Consider the following 16,490-nt stretch of genomic DNA (forward strand, 5'->3'; position numbering starts at 1 on the left):
GTATGATTAAGAAACACACTACACCTACTCCTGCCAAAAATAGAAAGGGAGACCTTTTCCTGGCCATGGGATCAAAGCACTGTTGAGTTGAGTCTTTGTCACGGGCCCAGTAGGTGGTAAGCTCTGCAGGCTGAATTAGAACTAAACCCTGCTGGCTCTAAACCTGAAGACCCGAGGGAAATGGCCTTTGTGGTTCTGTTTCAGTAGGGCCAGGTAAGGACTGAGAGGCAGGTTCTCAGAACCAGCAGGTAAATCGAGGCACCTGGTCTGACAGGTCAATGACGCACCTCTTAAGGTCAGTGGGATTGAATATTTCCGCCAGTTGTAAGCCAAGGGCACTAAGGCCACTTTGAAAGGGTCTGTGTTTCTTCCGTGACCTGCCCAGGGGATCCCTGTTAGCATCTCCCCACCCTGAGACCTCACAGTCCTCCAGAGAGTCTTACCGCCTGCAGAGGTCCCCAGTTTCCTTCCTTCAGAGCATCAGTGGTGGGAAAGGCAGAGGCAAACGTAGTCAGGCTTCTCAGCATTTAGGTTTCTTCTGGGTATCTTGGGCATCACTGGGAGTTCACTGGAAAGGCAGAGTCTCGGGCCCTCCCCAGACCTACTGACTCCCAGTTTGCATTTAAGCCAGATCTCAGGATGGGTTCTATGCATGTTACAGTTTGGGAAAGGGAAAGCGGTGGGATCTAGATTTTTGTTTCTACCCCAACCAGCTATTGATGCCAGGCCCTGCTCTGTCCCTCTCACCAGGTCAGGAGGCCTGGGTGCGGAAACTGAAGTGGGCAGATCTGCCGAAATTCAAGCAGCTGAAGTGGAAGGCCGTGTACAGTGACCCTAAGTCTTCGGAAACGTCTGCTTTCGTCAAGTCCTACAAGAACCTGGCTTTCTACTGGATCCTCAGAGCTGGGCACATGGTGAGGCCGTGTCCCTCAGCCTTGGTCATGGACTCTTAGCTGCCCTGAGAGGGAGGCCACGAGTGATTGATGATGCATGAGTGCAGTGCCCGGATTGGTCTTAAAAGAAGTGTTTTGGTTTGGGGAATGTTTTCAGGTCTCTACTGAAGTCCTACTATTAGTGCTTCATTCCTTCGGCTCTAGAGAGTCTCATTTAAAAAAGCTAAATCCTTCTGAGAGCATTAAGCTGAGCTCTCTATCTTTGATTTTTTAGTTCAAATGAGTTTAATGTTACTTTCTTCTTAATTGTTTGTCTTGGGGGAAGAAGGGAGAAATTGTCTTTCCCTAACATTTTTGGGGAGCGAAAACCAAAGTTCCGCGCCCTAGAAAGCTGAGTTGCAATGCATGGGACAAGGTACGGAGGAGTGTTTGAGCCGCAGTAGCTTCCAGATTTGCAGTTTGGAAGTGGCTTTGTGTGCAAAGATGAGGCGGTCTTCATGTGCCAAGTGAACACACTATCTCCCCTTAGGTCGTAGGTTGACTGAGTAGCTCTCCACAGGCTGAGGGAGATTCTGGAGGGATGAATCCACTGTAAATACACATGTGTGTGCACGTACGGATGCAGACACTTGCACAGGCACCCAAGGGGTCAGGTGCTTCCCTTGTGGTGAGGCTTTGGTCTGGCCGCTTAAATGCAGGGTCTCTCTTCTTCCCAGGACAGTGGTTTCCTGGAGGAGATTCATTGGAAGGGGTGGTAAGGTGCCTTCTGGGACGCTCTCTCTGCCTGGCCCCCTGGTGCTTAGGACAGAATCTCCACAGAGAAGGGGCTGAGGGGCTGTGGTCTGGCTAGAAAACTCGTCTGTAAGCTCCATTTGTACATCAAGCCCACACAGTGTATTTACTTGGATGGCCGAGGAGATGCTAAGAGACATTTCAGCAGGAACTAAAGTGCCCTCTCCAGAAACCAACTCCTTAGGGGTATTAGCTAGGCTAGGAGGAGGTGTAGGAGCAAGGAGAAGCGCATGGGCAGGTCCAGAGCCTCAGGAGGGGCACTGGGAGAGATGAGGCTGGGGAGTCCTTGTTAGGGAGCTCACACGTATCCTGAAACCAACGGGGTGCCAGTGAGGGTCTTAAAGGAGTGAAATCGCCACATTAGTCTAAGAAACAGCATTCTAGCAGCCGAGGGCCTGGGATGAGACTGGGGCAAAGAACCAATCTAAGGCACTTTTTTTTTTTTTTTTAAGATTTTATTTATTTATTTGACAGAGAGAGCACACGCAAGCAGGGGGAGCAGCAGAGGGAGCAGCAGCTGAGCAGGGAGCAGCAGCTGAGCAGGGAGCCCAATGCGGTGGGGCTGATCCTAGGACCCTGGGATTGTGACCTGACCCAAAGGCAGAAATGCTTAACCAACTGAGCCACCTGGGCGCCCCTCTAAGGCGCTCTTATAGTAATCCAGGAGGAAGAGAAGTAGAGGGAGCTGATAAAGCGTCGGAAGGGAGAACTGGCTGGACTTGGTACCTGTTTGCCTGTAGAACCGGCAAGTGGGACGCTCATAAGGCAACTGAATACACTGTGTGTATATGATCCGGAGTCCAATTTTTGTTCTTGGAGACTGAGATTTGGGAGTCGAGTATGAAAAAGGTTGGGGACAGGCCCTGGGTACACCAGTATTTAAGAGGCAGGAGGTGGGGTGCCTGGGTGGCTCAGTCGGTTGGGGTCTGCCTTGGGCTCGGGTCATGATCGGGGGTCCTGGGATTGAGTGCTGCCTGCATCAGGCTCCCTACTCCTCGGGGAACCTGCTTCTCCCTCTCCCTCTGCCTGCCACTCCCCTTGCTTGTGCTCCTTCTGTCCCTGTCAAATTAAAAAAAAAAAAAAAAAAGAGGCAGGAGGTAAAAGAAGGACATACAAATGAGAGTTGAGAAAGGGCAGCCAAAAAAGGAAGAGGGAGACCAGGGACCTGGACATGCGCAAAGTCGCCAGGGGCCGGCAGTGTCACAAGCTGCCACTAGCTCAGATAAAGGAGGGAAGTGTCAGCGGGGATTCGGGCAGAGTGGTATCCGTGGAGCTCGAGGCAAGGGCTTTCAGGGCTGTGGCTGGCCCAGAAGCCAGCATGGACGGGGTGGAGCAGATGAACGTGCAGTGAGCGGGTGGAAGATAGCTTCCTCTCAGAAACCGGAAGGAGGTAGTAGCCTGCCCTTTGAAGAAACTAGATGTGGAGAGACCATGAACAAGGCAGCAGCACCCAGGGTGAAGAGGACATTTTGTCCGGGTTTTTTTCTTTTCTTTTTAAGGTTTTATTTAAGAGAGAGAGAGAGTGCTAGAGAGTAGGGGGGTGGAGCAGGGAGAGGGAGAAGCAGGCTCCCCACCTCAGTGGGGAGCCTCATTTGGGACTCCATCCCAGGACCCTCTGGGATCATGACCTGAGCCGAAGGCAGACACGGAACCACCTGAGCCACCCAGGTGCCTCCCTGTTAGGGCTTTCAGGGTAAGGAGAGCATGTGTGCCGGAGTTCAGGCCCATTTCCTCTGGCTTGTCACCGAGAGAAGCAAGACATCAGTTGGGGCAGCCTTAAAATAGCTCCTGGAAACTGTTATTAAATTACCCCCAACCACTTCCCCTTTAGTTGATGAAATGTCTTTTTGATATACCCCACTGTGCCTGTGCCTCCAGGGGACCTAAGGGACAGCAGTGTGCTGTGGAGAATCATGGAGCCATGGGCTCTCAGAACTTGGGACCATCAGCAGGACGCCCATCTTTGTGGGGGAGAAACTGAGGTTGCTGTCCCTCCCCTTTTCCATGGTGTATGGGAAGGGAGGCAGTTTATAAAGGAATTATCTGAAAAATCTAAGGGATGGGGCACTTGGCGGGCTCAGACAGTAGAGTGTGTGACTCTGGATGTGAGGGTCATGAGTTTGAGCTCCACGCTGGGTGTGGAACCTACCTGAAAAATCTAAAGGAAAAACACAAGAAAATTGAATAATAACAATAATACCAAAATAGGGTACCGCCCAAACAAAGCATCTTGTTTGTTTGTTGTATTGTTGACAGATTTGCTATTAGCTTCCCTCTTGGCTATTTTGTACTCCAGTCCCAGAGAATCCTTTAAATTGTTTAGAACCTCCGCTCTTCCTTGAACAGGCTAGGTCCTGGTAACTTAAGCACGGGTCTCATAAGGAAATCAGCAGGGACTCCTGGGGGGTGCTCAGTGGGTTAAGTGTCTGACTCTTGAATTCCGCTCAGGTCCTGATCTCACCGTCCTAGGACCAAGTCCCGGCTGAGGCTCTGACCTCCTCGGAGAGTCATCTTGGGATTCTCTCTCTCTCTCCCTCTCCCTCCACCCCTCTCTGCACTTGCGCGCTCTCTATCCCTCTTTAAAAATAAATGAATCAACAGATCAGCCCCAAATGGAGCAGCAGGGTCTTTCCTAAATGCTGACCTCTTCAGACCCCTGCAGTCTGACAAGCTTCTGTCCTGCACAGGGGTCATTCCACAGAAGGGACCCTCCCGTAAGGGGTGCACTCGGGTGCGATGTCCTCCTAGGCTGCTGTTGCGGAGCCCGCATTCCTCCTGGGAGCGGGGTCTCAGGATATCGCCCCTGAACCCAGAACCAGGAGTGTGGGCTCAGGAGACTGTTTGGTTCTAGGTTCCTTCTGACCAAGGGGACATGGCTCTGAAGATGATGAGGATGGTGACTCAGCAGGAGTAGGACGGACTGGCGGTGAGTTGCTCCGCCCCAGGGCACGGGAGGCAGAGCCAGGACCCTGACACTGGAGGAGCACCGGCCTCCTGCCCGTCTCCCATGGAACCCCGCCTGCCTGACGGAACCCTGCCTGCCTGTCAGTGTGAAGGTTCCCGCCCACGTCTCCTGAGAACACACTCGCTGTCTCCGCGGCAACTTGGAAATCATTTCTGCTTCTGAAGAATTCCCATTTTTTTCCCGATGGATTTGTTTTAATCAAAATGAAGCGTTGAAATAGGTTGACATTTTGGTATTACAAAATGACGTGATTTATGGGGGGAAAAAAAAGAAATACAAGTAAACAGAATAAATACCCTTTTACTCCCTTCCCTGGGACAAGCTCGGTTACCCTTTCACTGTCCAGCCTTGTAAGTCTTTTTTTTTTTCCATATATGCATATATATTTTTTACAGAAATGGAATCATTACTGTATGTTGTCTGACTACCTGGCATACATACCAATTGTCCCATCACCTCTTCATGTCAATAAATGTTCTCTTGTGACATTTTTAATAGCTGCCGAACATTCCATTTCGTGGATGTGCCATGAGGCACAACGGTTTCCTGTGAGCAGCGCCTGGTCTGTCTGCTAGAGACAGTGCTCTGGTGATTCATCTTGACAGTTATATTTTTATACATATCCTCCTTATTTTCATATGGTAGATTCCTAAAGGCACAATGGTTTATTCAAAGAACTATAACTTCTCTTTTTAAAATGAAAATGATGTCTTTAACTTAAAAGTCAGGATTTTTAAGGTCTGCATAAGGGAGGTCATAGCCTCTGTGACAACCCTGAAAAAAACACTCTGTCTTGTGGTTGTGGGGTTGAGATACTGAAAACCAAACCCAGAGCCTTCCAGTAGAACAGAGTGTTAATAGCGGGTTATGCATTTGAAACTAATAATGTGCTATATGCTAGCTAATTGAATTTAAATTAGAAAAAAAGAAATAGTGGGTTAAGTCTACATGACCCTCCCCGGGGCTCAGACCTGAGATTAAAGCAGGGCTGCTGGGGCAGGGCTACCGTGCACTTAACCATGATTCGCTGTTGGGAAGAAAGCACTCCTGTGTGCCCTTGGACATGGAAGAATGTGACAGGCTTATGCTGGGTCCCACTGGACCCCACTGCTGCTTTTGCTGGGTCCTTTGCTGGAAGAAAAGGTAGCTGTAAGTATACTTACTGAGTCTTGTGAGTCCTTCTGGCACTGAATTAGAACACAGTTGAATTCCCAACCTCACAGGATTGCTTTCATAGAAGTTAGGGTGTTAGGGGGCACCTGGCTGACTTGGTTAGTTGTGTACGAGACTTTGGATCTCAGGGTCCTAAGATCAAGCCCCATGCTGGGCATGGAGCCTACTTTAAAAAAAAAAAAGAAAGAAAAGAAAAAAAGAGGGAAAGAAGTTAGGGTACTAGTTGGGAAGAGATCTGAGTTTGAACATTAGGATATGCACACTGGCAGATTCCAGTGAAGCTAGAGACCTCTGACCTTTTTCTTTTTGCCACTAGACATAGCCCTTCCATCCCAGCCTGAGGAAATGAATCTTCTACTGCCTTAAGATCCTATCACCAGGGGCGCCTGGGTGGCTCAGTGGGTTAAAGCCTCTGCCTTCGGGTCAGGTCATGATCCCAGGGTCCTGGGATAGAGCCCCGCATCGGGCTCTCTGCTTGGCAGGGAGCTTGCTTCCTCCTCTCTCCCTCTGCCTGCCTTTCTGCCTACTTGTGATCTCTGCTTGCAAATAAATAAATAAAATCTTAAAAAAAAAAAAAAAAAAAGATCCTAGCACCAATTCCACAATGCCCAAAGCCCTCCTCCTGCTATATTACATTCTTTCTCAACCCACAGCCATGCCTTCATGGGAAATTTTCTGTGATCAGTTCACGTGGGAAGGACATCTGGGGCTTCATTTACAGATTTTTCTGCATGGTGGGCATGCATCACCTGGGAGTGGACAGAGTGGAAGTCCTCCCAGTGGACAGAACTTGGAACAAGGTACCTGATTGTTCATTTTGCCGGAAAGGAGAGGTGGTCCGAAGAAAGGGTCCACACCAAGGCATCATTTGGCTGGGTAGCTGGACTTGGAAGGAACACAACTGAAAAATCACAAGGCCTGAGGAAGAGGTACGAGGACAGACTTCTGTCCAGGTGAATGCTCACCAAAGGGTAGAGGAAGATCTTTAATAATCAGATGGCGAGAATCGCCCGTTCCGTGGACATGGAACAGCCTCTTTCCCCAGCAACACCTGTGGGCTCAGTGCCAACCGAAGTGGCCATAGCGACAGCAGTGGACTCGTGCTCACCAAGACTGACCTGGCTACAGCTGCTGCCGAGTGCCTCAACTGCCAGCGCAAGGGACAACGCTGAGCCCCTGACAACGGTGCCCGTGCCTGGAGGGATCAGCCAGCTACCCGGTATCAGGTTAATGACATGGGACCACGTTCATTACGAAAAAGGCAGCGGGTTGATCTTACTGGAACTGACACTTGCTGGGGACATAGATACGCCGTCTCTGCCCACAATGCCTCTGCCAAAACTGCCATCTGTGGCCTTAGAGAATGTGCCATCCGCCATCATGGTATTCGCAGCACACGGAATGCAGAAGTGGGTTCATGCTCTTGGCATTCACTGGTTTTACCATGTTCCCCCACCATTCTGAAGCAACTGCCCTGACACGTGGTTGAGTGAGCAACCACGGTACCAGCCTGGTGGGGATCCCTCGCAGGGCCGAGGCCAAGTCCTTCAGCATGCGGTACATGCTGTCTGTCCGTCGGCATCCTGCTTCTCCCGCACCTTGGATCTGGGAGTCTGGGAATCAAGGCACAAAAATAAAGAGTTGCTCCTCTCCCTATCAGCCCTGTTGATCCGGTAGTCAAATTTTTGCTTCTCATTCCTACAGCTTGAGCTTCTACTGGTCTAGAAGTCTTAGTTATAAAGGGAGAAATGCTTTCCCCAGGACACAAGAGCAAAGATTGCCTTGAAGTGGAGTTGGAAGCTGCCATCTGGTGTCTTTGGGCACTGAATAAACAGGCATAGGACAGGCTGGGGTGACTGATCCTATCAAAGGGAAATTGGGTTGTTACTACACAGTAGGGATAATGAGGGAGAATGCCAGAGATCCTTTGCAGTACCTTACAGCATTCCCATAGCCTCTGACTCAAGTAAAAGGAAAACAGTAATAACCCAATTTATACTGGTAATGGCTCACACCTTCCACAGAGGTTTGGATCATTCCACCAGGTGAGGAACTATGATGAACCGAGGTGCTTGCTGAGGACAAAGGAATAAGGAGTAAGTGGTGAATGATGGTAGTTACAAACACGATCCGTGACCTCATGACCTGTTGTAGAAAAGACTGTAATAGTATGAGTATTTCTCCCTTATGGTGATGTGAATATATTTTAATAAATATTAACCAAATTTTAAAAATCTCTCAATTCTTTATTTTCTAATTTAAGATGTGCTCATAATAAATAACATTCTGTGTAAGTATTTAAGTATCAAGATGTCAAAAAGGGAGTATGAACCAGCTCAGAAAAGAATGCCCATTCTCCAGAGACAAACCAGGGACTCTGGTGCTGTTCTGGGGAGAAGGTCAGTGTGGTTTTGGCCGTATGGTGGATATTGTGTTGTGTTATACACAAGTGTGGTTCTGGACTGTCGTTATTTGGAGAGTAAGTGTGGTTTAAGGCAATGTATCCAGGTGCCAAGTTGGAAAGGGATGGACCGTGGGGACTTTGTAATGTTTCCACTTGCCGAGGCCAAATTATATTTTTCCAGAACTATCTTTCCTGTATGTTTTTTATTAGAACGGCCCACAAGACTAGAGATTCTCATGGAGATTCGGAGGCTGGAAATGAGACAGCAGCCAATTTTAGCTCAAAGTGCTGTCATTTCTCTGCCGCCTCAGCCCCTCCGAAGCCAGGCCTGCCACGGCTTCACATTCTCTTGGATCCTCCTGGAGCGTCTCTGCCTCTTGGGCCAGGTGAGTGTGCTTAGCTCTGTGATGACAGGAGTTTCTGTCCCAGGGACTGTCCTCATGGACTCCAGCTCACCGGATCCAGAGTGCTCTTTTCCTTTCTCTACCGTCCCTTCCTGACTGGTAGCCTTGTGTCCCTCAATCCCCAGCATCACATTGTGAAAGCTGCCTACCCAGCTCCCACACTGCATGAGTCAAATCCCCACACACGCATGCACACGTACATACATGCGCGCGTGCACGCACACGGTTCCACTTCTCTGGTCGAATCCTGACGGATTTCATAAGTTAGATTCAGAGTTCCCACAACTGGAATCTGCTTGTGTGAGAATGCCTTTCTGTTCTGTCCCTGTGAGCAGCAGCTTAATCAGATGCGGAGCCCTGGGTCACATCTCGCCTTCGTTGTTGGCCTCAGCTGTTGCTGAGAAATTTGAAACCAATTTGACTTTGGGTTTTGGGTTTTTTTGTTTTGTTTGTTTGTTTGTTTGTTTTTTACTTTTGTAAACAGTTAATTTTGATACCTGGACGCTGGACACGTCTTTGTTTAATCTTGTAGATTGGTAACTTTAGATGGTACACTGATGTGAATAGTTTTTAATTAATTTTGCCCGATAATGTAGTGAGCTTTTTTGTGTTTTTGTTTTTGTTTTTGTTTTTGTTTTTGTTTGAGAGAGTGAAGGGAGAGAGGCAGTGGGAGAGGGAGTGAGAGAGTCTCAAGCAATCTCTGTGCTAAGCACAGATCCCGACGGGGAGCATGATCTCACATGAGATTATGACACAAGCCAAAATCAAGAGTCTGATGCTTAACCAACTGAGCCACCCTGGCGTCCCCATTCTGGGTGCTTTTAATGGAGACTGCCATCAGCAGATTACTACCTGCTAACATGGTGCTAATCATTTTGTAACTTATAAATGTATCAGATCAATACAGTGTACACCTAAAACTCACACACTGTGTTAATTATATCTTAAAAAGAGCTGGGAAAGAGGCCCTGCGTGGCTCCGTTGGTTGAGTGACTGCCTTTGCCTCAGGTCATGATCCTGGAGTCCCGGGACGGGACCGAGTCCCGCATTGGGCTCCCTGCTCAGTGGGGAGTCTGCTTCTCCCTCTGACCCTCCCCCTCTCATGCTCTCTCTCACTCTCTCGCTATCAAGTAAATAAATAAAATCTTAAAAAAAAAAAGAGGTGGGAAAACAAGACGACATTAACATCACTATACTTCAATTTCTGGTAAACTCTGGTCAATTTTGGGGGTCTTTTCTTTTTTTAAGTTTATTTTTTTTAAAGATTTTATTTCTTTGAGCCAGAGAGAGAGCACAAGCAGGGGGAGCAGCAGAAGGAGAAGGAGAAGCAGGCTCCCCGCTTAGCAGGGAGCCCGATGTGGGACTCGATCCCAAGAACCTGGGATCACGACCTGAGCCAAAGACAGACACCCAACCAACTGAGCCACCCAGGCACCCCTACGCTTTATTTATTTGAGTCCTGTCTACACCCAACCTGTGGTTTGAACTCACAACCCTGAGATCAACAGTCGTACGCTCTCCAACTGAGCCAGCCAGGTGCCCCAAATTTGGTCAGGTTTTGACATTTCTAAAGCGCTTTCGTTTTCTTTAGTTATCTTTCTCCTTTTTTTCCTCAGTTATGGCAGCGGCTGTTTCACCTTTGACCGAAGTCTCCTTGTCTGCTTCTTCGTTTCCCATTTCCTGGACTCTGTGTTTGCTCTAATCTCCTTGAGACGGAACAAAGTATTTCGACTTTCCTAGTACAAACCTTCAAAAGAATTTTCCTCATGTATCTTTCGTATCTCGCATTAACTTCTTGAGTTTCGGTTTCTGTGTGTGTTTCTCATGTTCACGTTTCCTTTTTGGTGCCTCCATCTGTCTGAATGAGGTTATGGGAATCCTCTAATTCCCCATCCAGCTCATCTGGTTATTTCTTAGATTTTCCACTTAGTTCTTATTCAGGAAAATTGGATATTGTGGATCTATGTGACCCATTTAGTGTGTCTGCTGCCTGAGGGAAGTGGATGCTCACTGGTTGGGCAGTAATTACTGGAGACATATTCCCCGTGGCCTACTAATGGCAGAAACACTCAGATTTTGTTGTGTTTCCTGCTGCAGGACGAACCAAGCACTTTGGTAAAAAAGCGAAGTCAGGAGAGACCTAGGGACTTATTTGCTGGGTGTATTAGTTCTGTATTGCTGCATTATAAATTATTCATAGACTGTGACTTACAATGTGTACTGTCTGATAGCTTGTGTGGGTCAAGAACCTGGGTATGGCTTAGCTGGGTCCTGTGCTTGAGGGTCTCTCACGAGGGTGCCAGCAAGGTGTTGACTGGGCTTTCAGTTAAGACCTCGAGACAGCAATGGGGCAGCATGTGCTTCCAAGCTCACTCAGGAGGTTGTCGGCGAGATTCAGTTCCTCCTGGGCTGTTGGACTGAGGGCCTCCCCCAGTTACTTGCCCTGGGAACCTCTCTCTAGGGCAGCTCACGGTGCAGCAGCTTGCTTCATCAGAGCAAGCAAGAGAGGAGTCAGAGTGCGGGCAAGATCAAGATCACCGTCTTGTATAACTGATCTCGACAGTCTAGCTCATCACAAGCATGCACTCAGGTGCAAGCTCAGGTCAGCAAGTCCAGCCCACACTGCAGCAGAGGGCATTACAGAAGAGCATGGGTGCCCGGCACTGGACTATCATCGGGAATCATTTAGAAGCTGGCTGTCATGGTGGGTCGACACTGCGTCTTCTCATACTTGCTTCTGTCGTTCTTCACCTCAGATCGCTTCTTGTCAGGAGCAGGGTCCGTGGAGAAAGCATGGTGATCACACAACCTTGCAGGCTCTCCTCACTCCCTTCACTCCCCACACTCTTGTGGTGGAAGAGTGAGCTCACTGGGCTGTTTTCCGTCTGTCTTGACATCTGCCGGACTCACAGTCCATCTCACAGGTGGGAGGAATAGTAGGAATTGCTTCCACTCACTTTGCACCACACTGCATTCCTGCCGTGAAGGGCGGAGCTGTGTCTCATGCCTGCTGCTCCACTGACGGTTTGGTCCAGATCAACAACAGATAACACAGAACATTTATTCTATACCAGATGTTTTGTGTGGATTTTCACATCTAATTCCCCCAGGCTTCTGAAGTGAAGTACAATAATTTGGTGCCATTTTATTTTATTTTATTTATTTATTTAAGATTTTATTTATTTATTCGACAGAGAGAGAGATCACAAGTAGGCAGAGAGAGAGAGGAGGAAGCAGGCTCTCTGCTGAGCAGAGAGCCCAACGTGGGACTCGATCCCAGGACCCTGAGATCATGACCTGAGCCGAAGGCAGCGGCTTAACCCACTGAGCCACCCAGGCGCCCTAATTTGGTGCCATTTTAAAGAAGAGAACACCTAGGCTTGAATAGATCACATCACCTGGCCGAGATCCCGCGGCTGTAAGTGGCAACTCCCGAATGTAGGTGTGGAACCACCGTGTAAAGTTTCAAATACTCTCCAACACACTCATTGCTGGGGGTTTGGTCCCAGAGAGAGGGTGCTTTAGGTTACTCTGTGTTCATCCAAATTCATTTTGTGAACTTGCTTCATTAGTGATTACAGTGTCAGATTTGGATTCAGATTCAACCTTTTTCTGGCAAGCGCCATCCTAAGCAGTTTCCCCTTTTTGTTCTCCTAAGATAAAGATTTAATTATGTCCAGTTTACAGATGAAGAAACTGAGACCCAGAGGTCACATAGTCCATGAGGGGCAGAATAAGGAAACCAAGTCTTTGTACTTCCTACAATGATTTTCTCCTTTGTTTGCTTCTTTGTCCATTTAGTGCATTTTTAAAAAGATTTTATTTATTTGAGAGTGAGAGCGAGAGAGAGCATGAGTAGGGGTAAGGGGCAGAGCAGGCTTCCTGCTGAGCAAGGAGCTTGACACGGGGCTTGATCCCAGCACCCCGTGATCATGACCTGAGCCGAAGGCAGATGCTTATCAGGCTGAGGGACCCAGGCATTTTGACTTTAGGCTAATGCATTTTGACTTTAGGCTCATCCCTTCAGATATGCTTCTCCAATGCTTTCTCATGGCTCACAATCCTTAAGTAAACCCAGAAGACCTAACAGAATCATCCTCTTCAGTCTCATTTTGTGTCTCTCTACCCCCAGCTCTTTGCTCTTTGCAGCATATTAGAAGATGGGTTTTTGGGAGGACCCTGTAAATTGTATTCTTCTTCCCTACCCACATACTGAAACAATTGAAAACAAAAAACAAAAGAACAAAGTCAGCAGGTAAGAAGACTGAAATAGATTGAATAGATTGAAGAACATAGCTCAGTGTTTGAATCAGTCTACTTGCTACCTCACAGTCCCCACTCTTGACCTTGGACCAGCCCATTTCAGGGAAAGGTGGCATGTGTAGAGCAGACACCGCCTTCCACTCATCCCAGTAGAGAGAGAAAAAGAAAAACCAAATCCTGAGATCCAGGACCTATGCTAGACTGGATCTACCCAGTCAAGAAATGGAGACCAGTGTGTGTACCCCACTGTGATGCACCGTGGCTCAACTCTTCCAACCTCCAGCCCACCGTCAAAGGCTCCTTTCTGAAGACAGAGTTCAGAAAGCCAAAAACTGTAGCACAGGCTCCTTTGTAGCAAGGCTTCTGGTTGGAAACAGGTGCAGATGTGATGGCAGCCCCTTTTGATTTTGCTGTTGCCGCCAAGTCATCGTGTGGAGACTTGAGACTTTTCTGCAGCGACCTTCCAGCACCCATTTTTGGCGCGTAACAACAGGCTGTTGTGGCAGCGTCTTGACTGAGGTGTCCGGGTTCCCGACTTGCAGCTGTGGGGGTCTGTGTTCAGTTAGCAGCCCAGCAGAGGGCTGGGAAGTAGTAGCTCCACTCAGGGGCCATTTCTTCTGGGCTTTTGGAGTCTCCCATGGAGACCTTTTCCTTGAACCCCTCTTCCCCTCCTTCCAGTCTTTCCAATGACGAAAGCACGGATACCTGGTCAACCCTTTTCTACCCAAAACACTGAGAGAGCTTTCTGTTGCCTGCTCTAAACTTTGAATGATACCATAGCATCAGGGCCTGACAGGTAGCGTTTTAGATTGTCACAGGAGCGCCTGCCATTAACTAAGGCTTCGAATTTCAAGGCTTCCCTCTCAAAGACCTCCATCTCCAATAATGCACTGCTGGCGACACATGCAGACGGCACGTGCCAGGCCGCCCCGTCCAGTCCATGACATTCCCCTTCTAGAGCACCCTGGGGGACCTGCGTACCTGGCCCAGTGAGGGACCCTGCCTTTCCCTTCCTGTGCTCTAATTCTCATTCTTAGGTGGTTTTTTTTTTTAAGTTTTTCCTTTTCTTTTTTCCATCAAGATATAATTGATGTGCAGTTTTATATAAGCTCTAGGCATACAACATGTTCATTTGATACATTTATATATCACACTATGCAACGTTAACCAACACTTCTGTCATGTCACATAATTTTGTGTGTGTGTGTGGTGAAAACAGTTAAGATCTACGTTTCTTAGCCACTTGAAACTTTATAGTACAATTGACTGTAATCGCCATGCACTGCGTTAGAATTTCAGAACTTTGCTTTAAATTCACCAGTGAAGGGCGCCTGGGTGGCTCAGTGGGTTAAGCCGCTGCCTTCGGCTCAGGTCACGATTTCAGGGTCCTGGGATCGAGTCCCGCATCGGGCTCTCTGCTCAGCAGGGGGCCTGCTTCTCTCTTTCTCTCTCTGCCTGCCTTTCCGTCTACTTGTGATCTCTCTCTGTCAAATAAATAAATAAAATCTTTAAAAAAATAAATAAAAAATAAATAAATTCAGCAGTGAAGAGTGAACTCATGAAACCCTCCACCCCGATCCTCAAGCCCGAAAAGGCAGAATCCCAGGTCTGCTGCCCTCTCTTTACCCCTGACCTCCGAGCATGGTCCTGAGGCCACTGTGTCCTCTCCAGGGCTTGTGTGAGTAATAAACCTGGTTTTGTTAAGGTTCCCTATAGGTTGTAGGAGGTGTGTCTTGCAGCCTGGCTGCCAGGTGGCCTCCACCGGGAGGAGGGGAGGCCAGCAGCAGGAGTAGGGGTCCAGGGGAGTGCCCCCAGGCATTCCTAGCTGCTGGCCTCATATCACCCACACCATCGCAAAACAGATCCCCATCAAATAACTCACCCTTCCACCCTGGGGAGGACTAAGGGAGAGCCAGAGGCCAGGAGTCTTCAGGAAAGACTTAAAACCAGAACTAGGGAAGAGGCATTTCTCCTCCTCACCCCAGCACTCAGCACTGCAACCGTCACATGCCTTCTTGCCAAACCTCCTGCCCCTCCCCACCTGGCTGCCTCCTTCCTTCCCTTTCAGGTCTCAGCGGAAACAGAACCCCTTCCCAGAAGCCTTCTCTGGTCCCCCAGACTAGGTTAAGAGTCCCCTCCCTTGCCTTCCTAGCACTCTCCCTGTACTCTGTAATCCTCAGGCTTCTTGTGATGATGTTCTGGTGTCCCCGGTACAGGGCAGGCCTTCCCTGTTCATTAGACAGCTGACTGACTGGCATTCCAGGGCAGGGATGGAGGAAGGAGCCCACGGACCTCCTCCAGATTGTGAAGTGTGGCCCCCGAGCTGCATTCTGGGCCCCCTGGAGTTGGCTCTGTGGCAGGCTTCGACCTACCTCACTTGCTTTGGCTGGGATTTCAACATTCCATGATGACACCCACTTTTTGCCTCATCTGTTTATGAAAATGTGCCACATTTCCTCCTTCCAGAAACTTGGGCTCCTTACATGTGCCACTTTTTTTCCAGCTCTCATGGCAGATGAGGTTCCCCGTGGCGGGATCCCTGGGAGCAGTGACCTCAGCGACAGCAGGAAAGAGGGCATTTCTCACATGGAACTGCACTTTGACTCAGGGCTCCCGCTGCCAGCTGGGACATTACGGAAGTCTATATCCATGCAGGGGTATAGATAATCAACAGGTTGGAGGTTGTGTAAGGACCTGTTTAGAAACTGTCCCTGCTCCCCTTCCCCCAGGGGATTTGCTTGCAGACAAGTCCCAGAAATCAGCTACAGGTAACAAAGCCCAGATACAGGGTGGGTCAGGCCAGGTGGAGACATCTGATCAGTGGGGGGATGCATACTGTCTCCCTGGTTACCAAGGAGTATGGGCCCTGCCCTTTGGGAGCCTTTTTGGCGCCAATCCCAATCAAGGTGTAATAGGCTGGGTCAAATGTCTACTAGGGTCAATTGTAACTCAACTGGTCACCTAGCATCACTGTGGAGTTTCCTGTGTGTGTTACAATCTCATTGGTCACCTGTGCGTGGCTAGGCCCGACCACATGGCCTTTGCCCTTAAAAGCTAGACTATGAAACAGAGAAGGGTCGCCCTCTCTTGTAAGAGGTGCGTCCCCGAACGTTCGTTAGATTCTTGATGCTTGGCGTGAAATAAAGCTTTGCTTGACCTTCGCTTTATATCAGTCTCGCTCCTTTAATCACAGACCCATTATTGGGGCATAACAGGTTGAATGTGCCAGAACTAAAAGCTTTCTCTGCCTTAAAATGAATTTGTCTTCCATCTTAGAAAACTTCAACTACCTGGACAGGTCCTCTCCGACTTCCCCTCCATGTCCTACCCAGATTGCTAAGACTCTCTGTCACCTGGGGCAGCTTCTAACGAAGGACGGACTCCCTGCAATCACCATTATCCATTTCCCCCAGCGGGCTGGAGAGCACTTCAGGGGAACAGAAGTTGTCTTACTCGTCTCTGTATCCCAAGTCCCTGGATACAAAGAACACTAGATGTATCTGTGCTGCACTGAACTAAATTGTCAGCATCACGTTGGAGCATGGAGCCTATGGAAGAAAGGGAGAAATACGTGTCCAGTGTCATTTGGGACTTTG

General features: G+C 48.8%; 1 protein-coding gene and 1 long non-coding RNA gene across 3 annotated transcripts in view; one reads left to right on the forward strand and one right to left on the reverse strand.

The window, feature by feature from the left end:
• Nucleotides 1-5,145, forward strand: part of SCPEP1 (serine carboxypeptidase 1) — a 32,783-nt gene extending 27,638 nt beyond the window's left edge. Inside the window, exons 12-13 of the mRNA XM_059380599.1 lie at nucleotides 751-914; nucleotides 4,537-5,145. Coding sequence (XP_059236582.1) covers nucleotides 751-914; nucleotides 4,537-4,599 — 227 coding nt within the window. The 3' untranslated portion in view covers nucleotides 4,600-5,145. The remainder of the gene's footprint in view (nucleotides 1-750; nucleotides 915-4,536) is intronic.
• Nucleotides 5,146-13,287: 8,142 nt separating this feature from the next.
• Nucleotides 13,288-16,490, reverse strand: part of LOC132004079 (uncharacterized) — a 57,055-nt gene continuing 53,852 nt past the window's right edge. The window contains exon 7 of one of the 2 annotated variants that reach the window (XR_009400414.1): nucleotides 13,288-14,378. This is a non-coding gene — a long non-coding RNA (uncharacterized LOC132004079). Of the gene's footprint in view, nucleotides 14,379-14,591; nucleotides 16,443-16,490 lie in introns of those variants that run through there. The other variant, XR_009400413.1, reaches the window with a different exon arrangement.

The sequence above is a fragment of the Mustela nigripes genome, chromosome 16, assembly GCF_022355385.1.
Source record: "Mustela nigripes isolate SB6536 chromosome 16, MUSNIG.SB6536, whole genome shotgun sequence".
NCBI lineage: Eukaryota > Metazoa > Chordata > Mammalia > Carnivora > Mustelidae > Mustela > Mustela nigripes.